The 17993-nt window shown below is 51.2% G+C and overlaps 1 protein-coding gene and 1 pseudogene across 1 annotated transcript; one reads left to right on the forward strand and one right to left on the reverse strand.

Annotated features, from left to right (window-relative positions):
- The first annotated feature begins 251 nt into the window (after positions 1 to 251).
- On the forward strand, positions 252 to 1126 carry LOC117071391 (annotated as a pseudogene).
- Positions 1127 to 14037: 12911 nt separating this feature from the next.
- On the reverse strand, positions 14038 to 17243 carry VRTN (vertebrae development associated). Its single transcript, XM_033187448.1, has one exon. It carries the CDS (start codon positions 17241 to 17243, stop codon positions 15135 to 15137), a length of 2109 nt encoding a protein of 702 aa, XP_033043339.1. The 3' UTR covers positions 14038 to 15134.
- Positions 17244 to 17993: the final 750 nt, after the last annotated feature.

A 17993-nucleotide genomic window follows, 5' to 3' on the forward strand; every position in this document is an offset into this window, starting at 1 on the left:
ACTAAAAATACAAAAATTAGCTGGGTGTGGTGGCAGGTGCCTATAGTCCCAGCTACTCGGGAGGCTGAGGAAGGAGAATGGCGTGAACCTGGGGGGCGGAGCTTGCAGTGAGCCGAGATCACGCCACTGCACTCCAGCCTGGGCAACAGCTATTTATTTATTTATCTCAAAAATAAATAAATAAACATTTTATATTTTAAACTTTTTTTGTTAAAAATAGACACATACCTTCTTCTCTGAGAAAACACCAAATGGCAGATGACGCCGGTGCAGCGGGGGAGCCCGGAGGCCCTGGGGCCCTGGGATGGGGAACTGCCGTGGCTTCCATGGAGGCTTCCGCAGTGGCATCAGGGGCCGGGGTCGCAGCCGTGGACGGGGCTGGGGCCGAGGCCGTGGAGCTCACAGAGGCAAGGCGGAGGATAAGGAGTGGATGTCCCTCACCAAGCTGGACCGCTTGGTCAAGGACATGAAATCCCTGGAGGAGATCTATGTATTCTCCCTGCCCATTAAGGAATCTGAGATCATTGACTTTTTCCTGGGGGCCTCTCTCAAGGATGAGGTTTTGAAGATTATGCCCATCCAGAAGCAGACCCATGCCAGCCAGCGCACCAGGTTCAAGGCATTTGTTGCCATCGGGGACTACAATGGACATGGCGGTCTGGGTGTTAAGTGCTCCAAGGAGGTGGCCACTGCCATCCGCGGGGCCATCATCCTGGCCAAGCTCTCCATCGTCCCCATGCGCAGAGGCTGCTGGGGGAACAAGATTGGCAAGTCCCACACCGTCCCTTGCAAGGTGACAGGCCGCTGCTGCTCTGTGCTGGTGCACCTCATCTCTGCACCCAGGGGTACTGGCATCATCTCAGTACTTGTGCTCAAGAAGCTGCTCATGATGGCTAGTATCGATGACTGCTACACCTCAGCCCGGGGCTGCACTGCCACCCTGGGCAACTTTGCCAAGACCACCTTTGATGCCATCTCTAAGACCTACAGCTACCTGACTCCCAACCTCTGGAAGGAGACTGTATTCACTAAGTCTCCCTATCAGGAATTCACTGACCACCTCGTCAAGACCCACACCAGAGTCTCGCTGCAGCCGACGCAGACTCCAGCTGTGGCTACAACATAGGGTTTTTATACAAGAAAAATAAAGTGAATTGAGCCTGAAAAAAGAAAAAGACACAAATATACACATTAGCCTAGGCCTACACGGGGTCAAGATCATCAATATCACTGTCTCCCACCTTCCACCATCACATCTCATCCCACTGAAAGGTCTCTAGGGGCAGTAACACATCTGGGGCTGCCATCTCCTATAATAACAATGCCTTATTCTGGAATGCTTCCTAAAGGACCTGAGCCCCTTCTTGAGGAGGTATCACTCTGATGAAATACATAGTGGTTTGCTCGGTTTGTTTCTTTTTCCTTTTCTTTTTTTCTTTTCCTTTTTCTTTTTTTTTTGGGGGGGGGCGGGACACAGATTCTCAGTCTGTCACCCAGGCTGGAGTGCAGTGGCACAATCACAGCTCACTGCAGCCTCAACCTTCTGGGCTCAAGTGATCCTCCCATCTCAACCTCCCAAGTAGCTGAAGCTACAGGCATGTGCTACCTTGTTGTAGAGATAGGGTCTCACTATGTTGTCCAGGTTCTTGAACTCCTAGGCTCAAGCAATCCTCTTGCCTCGGCCTCCCAAAGTGCTAGGATCACAGGTGTGAGCCACTGCACCTGGACCTGTTTCTTTTTTCATCATAGATTTTCTTGTCAGAAAATACTGCACCATAAACATTCCTCTCTATTAAGGAAAACCTTTCATTGTTGGGGGGATCCATGTTTCCAAGCTTTTTAAGGAGCTGGTTGAGGTCTGTAAAAGCTTCTACTAAGCCCTTCACTGTGAATTTTCTTGGAAGTTCTTTTTCTTCTGCAGTTTCCTTTTCTCTTGCTTGTTCTTCAGCTGTGTTCCTGTTCTGGTTCCAAGAATCCCTCATTTATCTGTTCCTTAGGAACCACCTCTAGGACCTCCTCAATGGCATCCTCATCCATACCAAGGTTAAAGTTGTTTGCCAGTTCCAACCACAGCTATGTTGATTTTTGCAACCTTCTTATCCTTGGCAAATCCTTTGAAGTCATGAACAAACCTGTTCAGTTTCTTCTTCCAGATGCCATGCAGACATGCCTTGATAACATTGCCCCAGTCTCAAGCAAGGTCCTTGATGCAGTCATAAACATTGTAATCCTTCTAGAATTACATCAGTGTCTTCTTAGTGTCTCTCTCAGTTGCAGTAATAGCCTGGGTAAAGGTCTTCCTTGGGTAGTGGATATGGTTTGGCTGTGTCTCCACCCAAATCTCATCTTGAATTGTAGCTCCCATAATTCCCATGTGTTGTGGAAGGAACCCGGTGGGAGATAATTGAATCATGGGGACAGTTTCCCCCATACTGTGCTCATGATAGTGAATAAATCTCACAAAATCTGATGGGGCCGGGCACGGTGGCTCATGCCTGTAATACCAGTTTTGCTTAAGAGCAATGTGGCAGGTTATAAACTGAAACCCTTTGTGATCTGGAACAGGGAAAACTCCAGAGCCTTCCAGCTTATCAATAAATACATGTTGAAGCCTGGCATGGTGGTCCACACCTGTAATCCCATTACTTTGGGAGTCCGAGGCAGGAGGATCTCTTCAGCCCAGGCATTCAAGGCTGTTGTGAGCAATGATCATACCACTGTATTCCAGCCTGGATGACAGAGTGAGATCCTGTCTTTTAAAAAACAAACAAACAAAAAACAAGCACACGCTGCCAGTGTACTTCAGGAGCAATGAAACGTCATGGATGACCCAGCTCCGCTTCCAAGGTGCACTCCTGAATTGCTATGCCAGTACAGTGGAGAAGTATTGTTTGGGGAAGAACATACCTTCCAAGATTTTGCTTATTGTTGATAATGCTCCCACACGTCTGCCTTTTCCTGGTGATCTTCATCCCGATATCAGAGTGGTATTTCTGCCTTCAAATACCACCTCTTTGATCCAACCAATGGATCAAGGAGCTGTAGCAGCTTTTAAGCTACTACTACTTTCTACCACTGTATTAGTCCGTTTTCGCGCTGCTGATAATGACATACCCCAGGCTGGGTAATTTATAAAGAAAGAGAGGTTTAATGGACTGACAGTTCCACGTGGCTGGGGAGGCCTCACAATCATGGTGGAAGATGAAAGTCATAGTTTACATGGCGGGAGACAAGAGAGAATGAGAACCAGGCGAAAGGGCTTTCCCCCTATAAAACCATCAGATCTTTTTTTTGTTTTTGAGACCAAGTCTCACTCTGTCATCCACACTGGAGTGCAGTGGTGTGATCTCGGCTCACTGCAACCCCCACTTCCTGGGTCCAAGCAATTCTCCTGACTCAGCCTCCCCAGTAGCTGAGATTACAGGTGTCCACCACCACACACAGTTAAGTTTTGTATTTTTAGTAGAGATTGGGTTTCACCATGTTGGTCAGGCTGGTCTCAAATTCCTGACCTCAAGTGATCTGCCTCCCACAGTGCTGGGATTACAGGTGTGGGCCACCATGCCAGGCCTCAACATGCATTTATTGATAAGCTGGAAGACCCTGGAGTTCTCCCTGTTTCAGATCACAAAGGGTTTCAGTTTGTAACCTGCCACATTGCTCTCAAGCAAGACTGTCCTTAAAAGCCGTGAAACCTGACATTAACTTGGCCTCTTTATAAATGAAAGTATTTTCAGGCATCCGTTTGCAGAAGAGGAGATTTCATCCATATTAAAGATTTGCTCCTGCAAGTAATTTTCCTCACAATCAGCTTATCTAGAGTTTCCAAAAATTCTTCAGCTGCCTTCACATCAGCACTTACAGACTCACCACTCACTTTCACATTATGTAATGAATAACGATTCTCGAATAGTTTAAGCCACCCAGAGCTAGCAGTAAATTCCACACGGTAGTTGGATCCAGTCTTGCCTTTCAACATCACAAACAAACTTTGCTTTGTCAGTGATTGTCATGTGGCTGAGAGGGATATGCTTCTGTGTCTGGTCTTCAATCCAGGTCATTAGAAATGTATCCAGATCAGGCCGGGCGCGGTGGCTCAAGCCTGTAATCCCAGCACTTTGGGAGGCCGAGACAGGCGGATCACGAGGTCAGGAGATCGAGACCATCCTGGCTAACACGGTGAAACCCCGTCTCTACTAAAAAATACAAAAAAACTAGCCGGGCGAGGTGGCGGGCTCCTGTAGTCCCAGCTACTCGGGAGGCTGAGGCAGGAGAATGGCGTAAACCCGGGAGGCGGAGTTTGCAGTGAGCTGAGATCCGGTCACTGTACTCCAGCCTGGGCAACAGAGCGAGACTCCGTCTCAAAAAAAAAAAAAGGGGTTCTGTCTTTATCTCTAATAAAGTGAATTATGATTGTCACCTAAAATTCTGAATGAGGACATAAAATTACAAACTACACTTACTGAACCCTGAGAATCCTTGAATTTAGGATTAAGAACCAGTTATGTAGTCAAATGTTTGTAAACAATTCCAGGGGGCCTAGGTCTTACCAAGCTTTGTAACCATCCTCTCCCTCACCCTCAGACCTCAACAAATGTGGATGGAATGAATGAAATACCAAACATGTCAAAGAGTCCGGGCATGGTGGCTCATGCCTGTAATCCCAGCACTTTGGGAGGCTGAGGCGGAAGGATTGCTTGGGCCCAGGGGTTTGAGATGAGCATGGACAACATAGTGAGACTGCCCTCCTATCTCTGCCCTCCCCTGCCAGCTCTCTCTGTGTGACTCTATTTAAAAAAACAAACAGGCTGGGCATGGTGGCTCACACCTGTAATCCCAGCACTTTGGGAGGCCAAGGCAGACAGATCACAAGGTCAGGAGATCGAGACTATCCTGGCTAACACGGTGAAACCCCGTCTCTAGTAAAAATACAAAAAATTAGCCAGGCGTGGTGGTGTGCATCCGTAGTCCCAGCTACTTGGGAGGCTGAGGCAGGAGAATTGCTTGAACCCAGGAGGTGGAGGTTGCAGTGAGCTGAGATTGTGCCACCGCACTCCAGCCTGGGCGACAGTGTCTCAGAGACTCTGTCTCAAAAAGAAGCAAAACAAAGAAAACACAAGTCAAAGATACTTGGTTCCCTGCTATTTCCATGAAGATGAGCTCTGAGGATCAGTGGACCTTGCAGCCATCAGTCCCTGTCCTGGATACTGCCATGCAACCCAGTTATGCCCTCCTTGTTGTGCACCAATTCTATTTTTTTTCTTTTTTTGGTGTGTGTGTGTGTTTTGTTTTGTTTGGTATTAGATTCGAGATTTTTTTTTTTTTTTAGACAGAGTCTCACTCTGTCGCCAGGCTGGAGTGCAGTGGCACAATCTCGGCTCACTGCAACCTCCACCCTCCCAGGTTCAAGCAATTCTTCTGCCTCAGCCTCCCGAGTAGCTGGGACTACAGGCATGTACCACCATGCCTGGCTAATTTTTGTATTTTTAGTAGAGATGGGGTTTTACCATATTGGCCAGTCTCGTCTCAAACTCCTGACCTCGTGATCTGCCTGCCTCGGCCTCCCAAAGTGCTGGGATTACAGGCATGAGCCACTGCGCCTGGCTTTTTTTTTTTTTTTTTAGACAGGGTCTCACTCTCCCAGGCTGGAGAGCAGTGGTACAATCTCGGCTCACAGCAACCTCTGCCTCCTGGGTTCAAGCAATTCTCCTGCCTCAGCCTCCCAAGTAGCTGGGATTACAGGCATGCACCACCACGCCTGGCTCATTTTTTTGTATATTTAGTAGAGACTGGGTTTCACCATGTTGGCCAGGCTGGCCTCAAACTCCTGACCTCAAATGATCCACCACTTCAGCCTCCCAAAGTGCTGGGATTACAGGTGTGAGCCACCACGGCTGGCCTTTTTTTTCTCTTATTTTTAGACACAAGATCTCGCTCTGTAACCCCGGTTAGAGTGCAGTGGCTCAATCATAGCTCATTGCAGCCTTGAACTCCTGGCCTCAAGTGATCTTCTGGCCTCAGCCTCCCAAAGCACTAAGATTACAAGCATGCGCCACTGTGCCCCAATTTTGTATTTGGTTTTTGTTGTTGTTTTGAGATGGAGTCTCACTCTGTCACCCAGGCTGGAGTACAGTGGTGCAATCTCAGCTCACAGCAACCTCTGCCTCCCAGGTTCAAGCGATTCTCCTGACTCAGCCTCCCGAGTAGCTAGGATTTCAGGCACCTGCCACCACACACAGCTAATTTTTGTATTTTTAGTAGAGACGGGCTGGTCTCAAACCCCTGACCTCAGGTGATCTGCCTGCCTTGGATTCCTAGCGTGCTGAGATTATAGGTGTGAGCCACCGTGCCCGGTCCACCCTCCCAATTCTAACTTAAGTGACAACAGATAACTCTGCCCAGTTAAGGAACCTAGAAACTGATCTCGACTATCAATACCTGCAGGCTGCCACACTGCAGAGGCCCCTGTCTGAGCCAGGATGGGCTGCGGGGGGACAGAGAGGCAGGTGAAGGAAAGGGAACCAAAAGCCACACAGCCTGGATGCTCCTCAAATACCTCCCTGACCCCACAGCCTGCACTTCTCCTCCTCCTGGCCCTAGGGGCTGCAGTATGGAGTGGGGTGAAGCATTGATGAAGACACCCTGTGCTCTTCCTGCCTTCTGCCAACCCAGTGGTCTCTGCAGGCAGAGGGTGATACATGAGCAGCTGCTTGCCCAGTCTCCTGCTGGCTGCCCTCCTATCTCTGTTCCCCCAGCTCTCTCTGCCTGGCACAGAAGACCTCCTAGAGTTAAGTGGATTTCATGCTATTTTCAAAGTCATTTTTCATGGAATTTATTTTTTTCTTTTTGACGGAGTCTCGCTCTGTCACCCAGGCTGGAGTGCAGTGGTGCGATCTCGGCTCACTGCAACCTCCGCCTCCTGGGTTCAAGCGATTCTCCTGCCTCAGTCTCCCGAGTAGCTGGGATTACAGGTGCCTACTACCATACCTGGCTAATTTTTGTATTTTCAGTAGAGACGGGGTTTCTCCATATTGGCCAGGCTGGTCTCAAACTCCTGACCTTGCGATCCACCTGCCTCAGCTTCCCAAAGTGTTGGGATTACAAGCGAGAGCCACCGCACCTGGCCACATGGAAAAATTTTTATACCATTAAAACTACACTCTGCTGCTTCTCATCTAAAACCTTCCCTCCTCCTCTTCCATGAGATAAACTAGCAATGGGAACACTTAGGAACCCACCCTACAGGTAACCTGGGTGCCACTGGCTGGGGTTGGGGAGAAGCAATAACACTAGGAGAAGGTTCTGGTGAGATATCAGGCCAATGAAAGCAGACAGCCACTGGGCGAGAGCAGGCTCCCCTGCACACACTCTCCGGGCTTTGCTTCTCAGCCTTCCAGCCTCATCCTGACAACTGCCTGTGGCAAGAGCCCTGCCCCCTAGATTCCCATCCTCCTGCGACAGCCACCAAACTGGAATGAGTCTTTTACAACCAGTGACTAGGGTCACCTGAGGGGCAATTGAGGCATTTCCCAGAGACTCCCAGGCAGCCAACACTCAAAGAGCTGGCTCATTCTTGGAAAATAGGCCACAAGGTACCAGACACAGATCAGCCAGCATAGCCTTCCTGTGAGCTTGCTGCACCTTTTGCCCATTCCATATGGAAGCCTCTATCACACTGTGCCACACCACAGCTGCTGCAAACTGAGGCCTTTGTGAGGACAAGAGCTGAATACAAACGGCTCCGTCTCCTCAGTTCATGGCACAGAGCTCAGCCTCTCAGAGGCTGCTAGATAGGAACCTATTACATCTGCCAGATCCCTCGTGAGCAGGGCCGACACAGTCCTTGGCCAAGACTTGGGATGTCTAGTAGCCTCAGGTGTGACCTGGCATGAACGCTGTGCTCAGGGGAAAGGATGGGACAGGGATGGGCTAGACCAATGGAATTCTCTTCCCTGTGATTACCCAGCAGTGTGCAACCTTGTGAAACCTGACTTTGAAAATAGCGTGAAATCCACTTAACTCTCCTTAGGGTTCTGCTGGAATGGAGGTATGGGAACGAGAACGTTCTAGGACAACTCTCAGCTTTCTGGCCAGTTCAACTAAGAACCTGATGCTGCAGAAACCGGGATGAAAAATACTCAGAGAAGTGTGTCCGAGGGGGAATGGGGGGATGAGCCCAGATTGGCAGGCAGTGAGACTGAGGCAATGGTGGGACATCCAGGAGCGGCAGTTGGGATATGAGGTGGCTGCTCAGGACCCAGAAGCCACCAGCAATGCCCTGGGGCCTGAATGCTGGACTCCAGAGAAACATTTGGGGAGCAGTTTATGTTGACCTCTTCCTCCAGGGGATAAATGTGGAGATTTTTTTTTTTTAATTATTCAGTGTTTCACTGGATGTTTTAGGGGGGTGAAGCTTTATATTTAAGATTGTTAAATCTTTTTTTTTTTTTTTTTTTTTTTTGTTGAGACGGAGTCTCGCTCTGTCGCCCAGGCTGGAGTGCAGTGGCCGGATCTCAGCTCACTGCAAGCTCCGCCTCCCGGGTTTACGCCATTCTCTCGCCTCAGCCTCCCGAGTAGCTGGGACTACAGGCGCCCGCCATCTCGCCCGGCTAATTTTTTGTATTTTTTTAGTAGAGACGGGGTTTCACCGTGTTAGCCAGGATGGTCTCGATCTCCTGACCTCGTGATCCGCCCGTCTCGGCCTCCCAAAGTGCTGGGATTACAGGCTTGAGCCACCGCGCCCGGCCTAAGATTGTTAAATCTTAACATCATCTGAGTTCAGGAGTTCAAGACCAGCCTGACCAACATGGTGAAAACCTGTCTGTACTAAAAATACAAAATCAGCTAGGCATGGTGGCACACACCTGTAATTCCAGCTACTCAGGAGGCTGAAGCAGGAGAATTGCTTGAACCCAGGTTGCAGTGAGCCAAGATCGTGCCACTGCACTGCAGCCCGGGCAACAAGAGTAAAACTCTGTCTCAAAAAAAAAAATTGTTAGAAGCACTTGTTACATTACAACTGCACAGAATGTCAGAAGAAGATGCAAAGTTAACCTCACATTTTTTTTCCTCCTTTATTCACACACTGTTCATTTCACTGGACTTTCTTTCTACACTGCATCAGACAGAAAATGGTGAAGAAAAATACAAATAAGTTCAACAGATGTTGATTTCAAAAATCAGCACTTGGTATCCCTGCCTTTCTAAGCATATTAGAAAGAAAACAGCTTTTCTACACAATAATAACGTATCCATACTTATGAAATCTTTTCCAAATCAATCAATACTGATATACCATTTTTTTATCTTAATTTCTATCAATGGAAGCTAAAATGTCTGCCTTTGAGTTCAGGGCTCAGTGCTAGTCTCTGGAAAAAAACACCTTTCAGTCCTGGGACAGGAGAGTCTTTAACCTGGAGGGTAACCTTGAGCAAGAGTATCCACGGGTATTGACTTCCCCCTAGAAAACAGGAGTCAGACTCTCAGGGGTTCTCAAACTGGGCTCACCTAGCACTGTGTGCAGGGTATTATCCTATAGGCATTACTGTAATCCCATCTTACAGATGGGAAAAGTGAGGCACAGCAAGGTTATGTAAGTCATCCGTGTGCATATACTGCCTCTCCAATGTCTAAGGTTGGAGTCAGCAGGTGTAAATGGGGCCCTGGAATCCACACTCCTAATAAGCTCCCGCGGAGACTGCGATCCAGGTAGTTTTTAGACCCTATTGTGAGATACTGCTCCAGGCATCAGAGGATTTGCTCTGGTTTGAGAGTGCAGGCAAAAGAGGAAACAGGAGAATCCAGAACCCCAATAAGGGTAGTTCTCAGGAAGTTGCTACCACCCTCTGATGGCCAAAGCAGTAAGGCAGGTACACAGCTGGTTGGGAAATCAGAGCCGCGTGCCTATTGGGAACCTAGACAGAGATTTTGTCTGTTGCTGCACCCGATTGCCATCTGCTGGCTATACATGGCTATTGCAGGCCAGATGGGCACATCCCCAGTCCAACCCGTCCATCAAATGTTAAATGGTTACATGGTGGTGGGGACTCAGTGAAGACTCCAGGGCTCAGTCCAGAGTCTCAACAACGCCATTTGTGGGAGGGAGAAAAGCATGCAGGGGAAAAAGTCAGTCTGAATGAGGGGTTGGTGGGGAGAAATAAGCCGGAGAGGAAAGTAGGGGCCAGAATCAGGTGGGCCTCAATACAGTTAGGATTTTGTGCTGAGGGCTATGGGAAATCCAGCAGTGAGTCAGACTTTCAGTAGGATCATCCTGGCCTGTCAGGAAGAACTAGGATAGTTTGAGTGGAGGCAGAGTCAGTTTGAAAACTGTTCCAGTATTGGCCGGGCGCGGTGGCTCAAGCCTGTAATCCCAGCACTTTGGGAGGCCGAGACGGGCGGATCACGAGGTCAGGAGATCGAGACCATCCTGGCTAACACGGTGAAACCCCGTCTCTACTAAAAAATACAAAAACTAGCCGGGCGAGGTGGCGGGCGCCTGTAGTCCCAGCTACTCGGGAGGCTGAGGCAGGAGAATGGCGTAAACCCGGAGGCGGAGCTTGCAGTGAGCTGAGATCCGGCCACTGCACTCCAGCCCGGGCAACAGAGCGAGACTCCGTCTCAAAAAAAAAAAAAAAAGAAAACTGTTCCAGTATCAAAGATGAGAAACAGATGCTGGTATAGATTAGGGGGTAGCTGTGGGGATGCAGAAAAATGGTCCACGAGAAATATGGAGGAAGTGAGGTTGATTAGGTCTGATAAAACCAGATCCCAAAGGAAAACAGCAGGAAAGGGATAGAGACCCCATTTCACTCATTCCTTCTTTCAACACATTTTAGCACCTGTGATGCCAGGAACAAATCTACCTGCTGGGAACACAGTGGTGTGAGCAAGTCAGGGAAAAGCCCAGATTTTCATGGAGCTAACGTTCTGCTGGGGAGGTGGCAATAATCAATAAGCAAATAAACAAGAGAAACATCACATGGGAGTAAACACCCTGAGAATAAAAAGGTGGTGAGATGGTGACCCTCAGAGATCTGAACGGTGAGAAGTCTGCCATATAAATATGACAGGGAAAAGCATTCTAGACTATAGGAGCAAACGCAAGGGCCTTTAGAGCAGAAACAACTGTTCAAGACCAGAGGCAGCCGGTTTGGCCGTAGCGTGGTGGGTTACGGCCAGCATGAAGCAAGGAGCAGAGTCAGGGGCAGATTATCTGGGCTTTGTAAAGCAGCACAAGGAATTCTAGGATTTTAGGCAGGAAAGTGAAAAATCCGATTTCGTAAACTCTCTGGCTGCTCTATAGAGAATGGTTGTAGGCCGGGCGCGGTGGCTCAAGCCTGTAATCCAGCACTTTGGGAGGCCGAGACGGGCGGATCACGAGGTCAGAAGATCGAGACCATCCTGGCTAATACGGCGAAACCCTGTCTCTACTTAAAAATACAAAAAACTTGCCAGGCGAGGTGGCGGGCGCCTGTAGTCCCAGCTACTCGGGAGGCTGAGGCAGGAGAATGGCGTAAACCCGGAGGCGGAGCTGCAGTGAGCTGAGATCCGGCCACAGCACTCCAGCCTGGGTGGCAGAGCAAGACTCCGTCTCAAAAAAAAAAAAAAAAAAAAGAGAATGGTGTATAGGGGCCAGGCGTGGTGGCTCATGTCTATAATCCCAGCACTTTGAGAGGCCGAGGCAGACAGATCTCTTGAGGTCAGGAGTTCGAGAACAGCCTGGCCAACATAGTGAAACCCTATCTCTACTACAAAGACTAAAATTTGCCAGGCATGGTGGCACGTGCCTGTAATCCACCTACATGGGTGGCTGAGGCATGAGAATTGCTTGAACTCAGGAGGTGGAGAATGCAGTGAGCTGAGATTGTGCTTGAACTCAGGAGGTGGAGATGCAGTGAGCTGAGATTGTGCCACTGCATTCCAGCCTAGGGAGTGAGACTCTGACTCAAAAATACTAATAATAATAATGGTGGCCAGGCGCGGTGGCTCACGCCTGTAATCCCAGCACTTTGGGAGGCCAAGGTGGGCGGATCACAAGGTCAGAGATCGAGACCATCCTGGCTAATACGGCGAAACCCTGTCTCTACTAAAAATACAAAAAACTTGCCAGGCGAGGTGGCGGGCGCCTGTAGTCCCAGCTACTCGGGAGGCTGAGGCAGGAGAATGGCGTAAACCCGGAGGCGGAGCTTGCAGTGAGCTGAGATCCGGCCACAGCACTCCAGCCTGGGTGGCAGAGCAAGACTCCGTCTCAAAAAAAAAAAAAAAAAAAAGAGAATGGGTTGTATAGGGGCCAGGCGTGGTGGCTCATGTCTATAATCCCAGCACTTTGAGAGGCCGAGGCAGACAGATCTCTTGAGGTCAGGAGTTCGAGAACAGCCTGGCCAACATAGTGAAACCCTATCTCTACTACAAAGACTAAAATTTGCCAGGCATGGTGGCACGTGCCTGTAATCCCACCTACATGGGTGGCTGAGGCATGAGAATTGCTTGAACTCAGGAGGTGGAGAATGCAGTGAGCTGAGATTGTGCTTGAACTCAGGAGGTGGAGAATGCAGTGAGCTGAGATTGTGCCACTGCATTCCAGCCTAGGTGAGTGAGACTCTGACTCAAAAAATAATAATAATAATAATGGTGGCCAGGCGCGGTGGCTCACGCCTGTAATCCCAGCACTTTGGGAGGCCAAGGTGGGCGGATCACAAGGTCAGGAGATCGAGACCACGGTGAAACCCCATCTCTACTAAAAATACAAAAAATTAGCCAGGCGCGGTGGCGGGCGCCTATAGTCCCAGCTACTCAGGAAGCTGAGGCAGGAGAATGGCGTGAACCTAGGAGGCGGAGCTTGCAGTGAGCCGAGGTTGCGCCACTGCACTCCAGCCTGGGGAACAGAGCGAGACTCCATCTCAAAAATAAAAATAAAAATAAAAATAATGGGTTGCAGTACTTTGGGAGGCCGAGGTGGGTGAATCACAAGATCAGGAGTCCAAGACCAGCCTGGCCAAGGTGGTGAAACCCCATCTCTACCAAAAATACAAAAATTAGCCAGGTATAATGGTGGGTGCCTATAATCCCAGCTACTCGGGAGGCTGAGGGAGAGAACTGCTTGAACCTGGGAGGTGGAGGTTGCAGTGAGCCAAGATCGCGCCACTGCACTCCAGCCTGGGCAACAGAGTGAGACTCTGTCTCAAAAAATAATAAAAATAATGGGTTGTATAGGGGTATAGGGGCAAGAGTGGAGGCAGGGAAGCAGGGAGATGGGGTAGGAAGCTCTGATGTGCGCCAACAGAGACAATGGCAGCAGAGTGGAGAAAGGGTTCTGGGTATCATTTGGAGTCAGCATCAATAGGACTGGCTGATGGATTGGATGTGGGGTGAATAAAAAGCAGAGGCAAGAATGACTCCCCAGGAGTATAAGGATGCCAACCACTGCAGGAAACCTAGACAGGAGGAGAAGGGCCTAAGGGAACTTCTTCCCTAATGATTCCTCCCTCACCAAACGGGCAAAGGCCTGGGCTTAATGCTCCCATTACATCCCTGCTGCTGCTCGTTGCAGGAGGCTGCCTTCACCCTTGTCCCACCAGGCAGAGGGAGCATGCAAATTAGCCACTGTAAGGCTGTGTCCTTATCTGTGACTGGGCCTACCTGCCTGAGAACATTGCAAGGACTAAATAGAATGCCTGGCATAGATTTGACTCCAGGTGCTGACCTGGCCTCCATGGCCCAGGGCCAGCCTCACAGTGGGCCCCTTTCGAGCCAACCCGCGGTGGCAGCAGCCCGTTCCCCACCTGGGAATGCCAGGTTTCTCCCATGGGAGGGAGGGCATTTCCAGGTAGCCAGAGCCCCACCCTTCAGCTGGAAAAGCACCCAAGGTCACTTCAAGATCCAACTCAGAGTCCCTAGAATCACTCTTTTCATCCCCCAAGCCCTAGACCTGAGTGTGTCCCATCAAGAGACAGAGGTCACTCTTGTCCCCTCAAACCAAAGGGGAGCATGGGAATGGGCAATCACATCCTGGCAAAACAAATACCAGAGACCAAGCACTGTGGGCACCACATCACTTTATTTCTTTGGTTTTCAAACTTTACTCTCGGACAAGGCAAATTCAGTCTCCCACCTGCCTGGCCGCTTTGTGATCCCTCACTGAAGATGGGCCTCCAGCTCCGAGGAGATGCTCAGCAGAAAGATGGAATCCCCAATAGCCAGCCAGGCTGGCAGAGGACTGCAGGGTCTCAGCAGGTGGATCAAGCACCCACAAGCAGAGACTCTGGGCTATAACCCCCAGAGCCTGCATCTCCTCCCAGCCTTTGCCCCACCTGGTACCACTCCTTGCAGGGGACCGGCCAGCCCCTCAGTGATCTCTGGTGCCTCAATGCCATTCCTTAGAAGCCAGCTGTGGTTCTTCCTATGCATCCCTGCTGCTACTCATGCTGAACCTGGCACCTTCTCCCTTGGGGATGCCAGGCACAAGCTGCTGATCAGCTCCACATTTGATTTTCTTTCTTTCTTTTTTTCCAAAAGATGGGGTCTCACTACACTGCCCAGGCTGGTCTCTAACTCCTGGCCTCAAGTGATCCTCCTGCCTTGGCCTCCCAAAGTGCTAGGATTACAGGCATAAGCCACCACACCTGGCCCCCATATTTGAGCCTAATGTTCGGGAAACAACTGAGTAAAGAGGATGCCGACTCCCAAAAGAAACTGAAGATCTATGTTCTGCCCAGTGGGACCGATGACCATGCTATGATGCTCCTTTTGTCCCCAGGAAAAGCTGAAAGCAGCTCTAGCTAAGCAACCCCCCTCTAAACCCCCTGACATACATACGGTTTCCAACTCCAGCAAGGGGGCCAGCCAACCCACTCAAATCAAAACCAAAAACTAAATCATAACAGTAAAAATATGACCAGCAAACAACCAAAGAGAACATCTCTGGTCCCACAGCTTCCTACAGGAGACCAGATGGCTGATTTCTGGCACTCTCTCTGTCCTGGAGCCAGAAAATAACACAAATATACCCTTGGACTTAGGGTAGACACTGTGGGACCCAGAGCAAAGGACATCCTGGCCAAGCCTGGGGTCAGCTCAGGTCCCTGACCTTCTCCAAACTGGTCCCCCTTCCTCCCAGCCCCTTTTGTACCTTCCTGTCAGCCATCTACCAGGGTGAGGCCATCATAGAGGGCTCGCTTCCACATGTAGTATGTGGAGCGGGCAGTGAGGGGGAAGAGGGCGCTGAACTCCTTGTAGGAGGGGAAGCTCTTAGACTGGAAGCGCTTCTGCAAGAACAGCTTGGCCTGGGCCTTAAACTTCGTGGTAGCGATCATGTCCATTACCAGCATCCGGCCATCCCTGCCACCCGCTGCTGCCACCACAGGTTGGCTCAGCAGGGGCCCACTGTGGGGCTGGCCCTGGGCTGTGGCCCCCTCTTGCAGGGCCCCTTCTCTGGAAGGCCCTCCCTCTGCATCTTCTAAAGAAGCCCCCACAAGTGGGGCCATCACAGCTGTCACATCCCTGCCAGCCTCCTCCTCCTGCTTCTCCTCAGCCTCCTGCCCTCCTTTGCCCAAGGTGGGGGCTGGCACCTGGAGTTTGGACAGGCCTCTGGGCCAACCCCGAGCAAGACTCTTCCAGACCCAAAAGGCAGAAGGTGACAGGCTGGGGTAGCGGAGGCGGAAGCGGCAAAAAGGGAGATGCCCACTCAGGACCTGCCTGCGGGCAGCCCTGCGCAGACGCCTCTGCCAACGGGACAGGGGCATCCTTAGTGGCAGGAGCTCCTGGGGGGTGGGAGGCTCCTCACCCGTGGCTTTCCCTGCCCCCTCTTCTGCTTCACTCTTCCAAGGAATTACAGCCCCTTCCCCAACAGATGCTGGCTGGGGAGTCCCAGGAGCAGAGAGGGCTGGTGCTGGCTTGAAGCTGGGGTTCCTCCGGAGGGCCTTTCGCCGCCAATTGTAATAGGTGGACCGTGAGATGCCAGGGAACCTGCGTTTGAAGCAGCGATAGGGCACCAGTGTGTTCAGGGAAATGCAATGCTCCAGGTACAACTTGGCCCGCTGCATTAAGACCATTCCAGGGCTTGACACCGCCAGTGCTGAGCACTCCAGCTCCTCCTCAGCCACCTGCTCCTCTGGCAGCTTCTCTAGCTCCTCCATGCCCAGCACCTCCTTGGGGGGCAGGGCCGGGCAGGTGCCAGAGCCCAGCAGCTCATGCTTCCAGGCGTAGTAGGTTGAGCGGGAGATCTCGGGGAACCGCTGGAGGAACTGCTGAAGCGGCACCACGCCCCCGCGGTGGAAGCTATCCTGCAGGAAGTGCTTGGCGGAGAAGCGGGCAGCCACCTTCTGCCGGTGCTCCTGGGACTGCCGCCGCCAGCGGTAGAAGGTGCTCTTGGTGACGCTGTAGCGCTCACAGAGGTGAGAGTAGCTGAGGCCAGGTTCACGATTGAGCAGCTCCAGGGTCTTGGCCGGCGATGACAGTGGGGCCAGGGTTGGAAGAGCTGGGGCCATGCCAGGAGCACCTTCAGCCTCCACCTCTTCCAGCCCCACCACAGGGGCAAAGTACTGGTGGCGGAAGAAGTGGCTGGTGAGGGGCTGACCAGCCCACATGATGTGCAGCGTGGAGGGCATGTGGTCGCAGCGGCGGGGCCGGATGACACGATTGAAGTAGGGCCGGATCTTGAGGTTGCGCATGGGGTAGATGGAGTAGATATTCCGCTGGAGAACAGAGGCGAGAGCATACAAGTGCCACACGTTGGAGAAGCTGCTGGGGAAGCAGGAGGCCTTGACGTCAGCATCAAAGATGGCCTCCAGCGTGGCGGGGGGCAAGCTCGTCATCTCAGGGGACTCCTCAGAGCACAGGGAGTAGCGCACGGCCTGCAGCATCACTTTGGAGTCGATCATGCCCTGGAGGTAGTAGTGTCTGTGCAGCAGCATCTCCACCACTGTGCGGGCCCGCAGCTCCAGGCTGAGGCCCGCGTCACCCCACAGCAGCATGCTGGCCGCCTCGAACAGCAGGCTGCCCTCGCCCTTGCACACCAGCGGCAGCATGTTCCGTGGAGCATCATCGGGATACAGGCTCAGGGCCACCGAGTCCACTTCTAGCACCTGGAGGCCAGGGCCTCCCTCCCGGCAGGTGGGGAGAGTGAAGGAAGACAGGACCTGCTTGGCCTCCAGTGCAGCACCTACGAGACCCTCCAGGCCTTCGCACTCCACTGCCTCCTGCAGCTCCTGCAGCACCCGCTGCACAAGCTGGTTCCGAGAAGTCATCCTGCCAGGGCAAAAGATAGAGGGGCAGTGGTCAGGTTGAAGTGCCCAGATGATGATTAACAAAAGTGCCCTGTCCACTCCTGCACTTTCTCGTAAAAGGTAATGTCTATCTGCTCCTATCCTCCCAGAACAGACGGGATTGGTTCATCACTGAATGGTATTGAGGAAAAGTGTGGTCTCTGGAACCTGGCTTTGAATCCTGGCTCTGACATAAGCTTGGTCACCTTGGGTCACTTAACTTGTCTATGCTTCTGTTCATTTTCTATAAAATGGGAATGGGGTTTTAAAATCTGCCATATAGGCCAGGCACGGTGGCTCACACCTGTAATCCCAGCACTTTGGGAGGCCAAGGCAGGTGAATCACTTGAGGTCAGAAGTTCGAGACCAGCCTGGCCAACATGGTGAAACTCTGTCTCTACTGAAAATACAGAAATTTGCCAGGCATGGTGATAGGAGCCTGTAATCCCAGCTACTCTGGAGGCTAGGGCAAGAGAATCACTTAAATCCAGGACGCAGAGGTTGCAGTGAGCTGAGATCAAGCCACTACACTCCAGCCTGGGTGACAGAGTGAGACTGTCTCCAAAAGGGAAAAAAAAAATTAATAGAATATGCTTGATTGAGTTGTTCTGGGCATAAATGAGACAAAGGGATGTTGGCTGGGCGTGGTGGCTCATGCCTGTAATCTCAGCACTTTGAGAGGCTGAGGTGGGTGGACTGCTTGAGTCCAGGAGTTCGAAACCAGCCTGAGCA

This window comes from Trachypithecus francoisi, unplaced genomic scaffold, assembly GCF_009764315.1.
Source record: "Trachypithecus francoisi isolate TF-2019V2 unplaced genomic scaffold, Tfra_2.0 Lachesis_group3, whole genome shotgun sequence".
Lineage (NCBI taxonomy): Eukaryota > Metazoa > Chordata > Mammalia > Primates > Cercopithecidae > Trachypithecus > Trachypithecus francoisi.

Excerpts from the sequence above, each read along its gene's own strand:
- VRTN (XM_033187448.1), bottom strand. The coding sequence starts at position 17,243 with ATGACTTCTCGGAACCAGCTTGTGCAGCGGGTGCTGCAGGAGCTGCAG.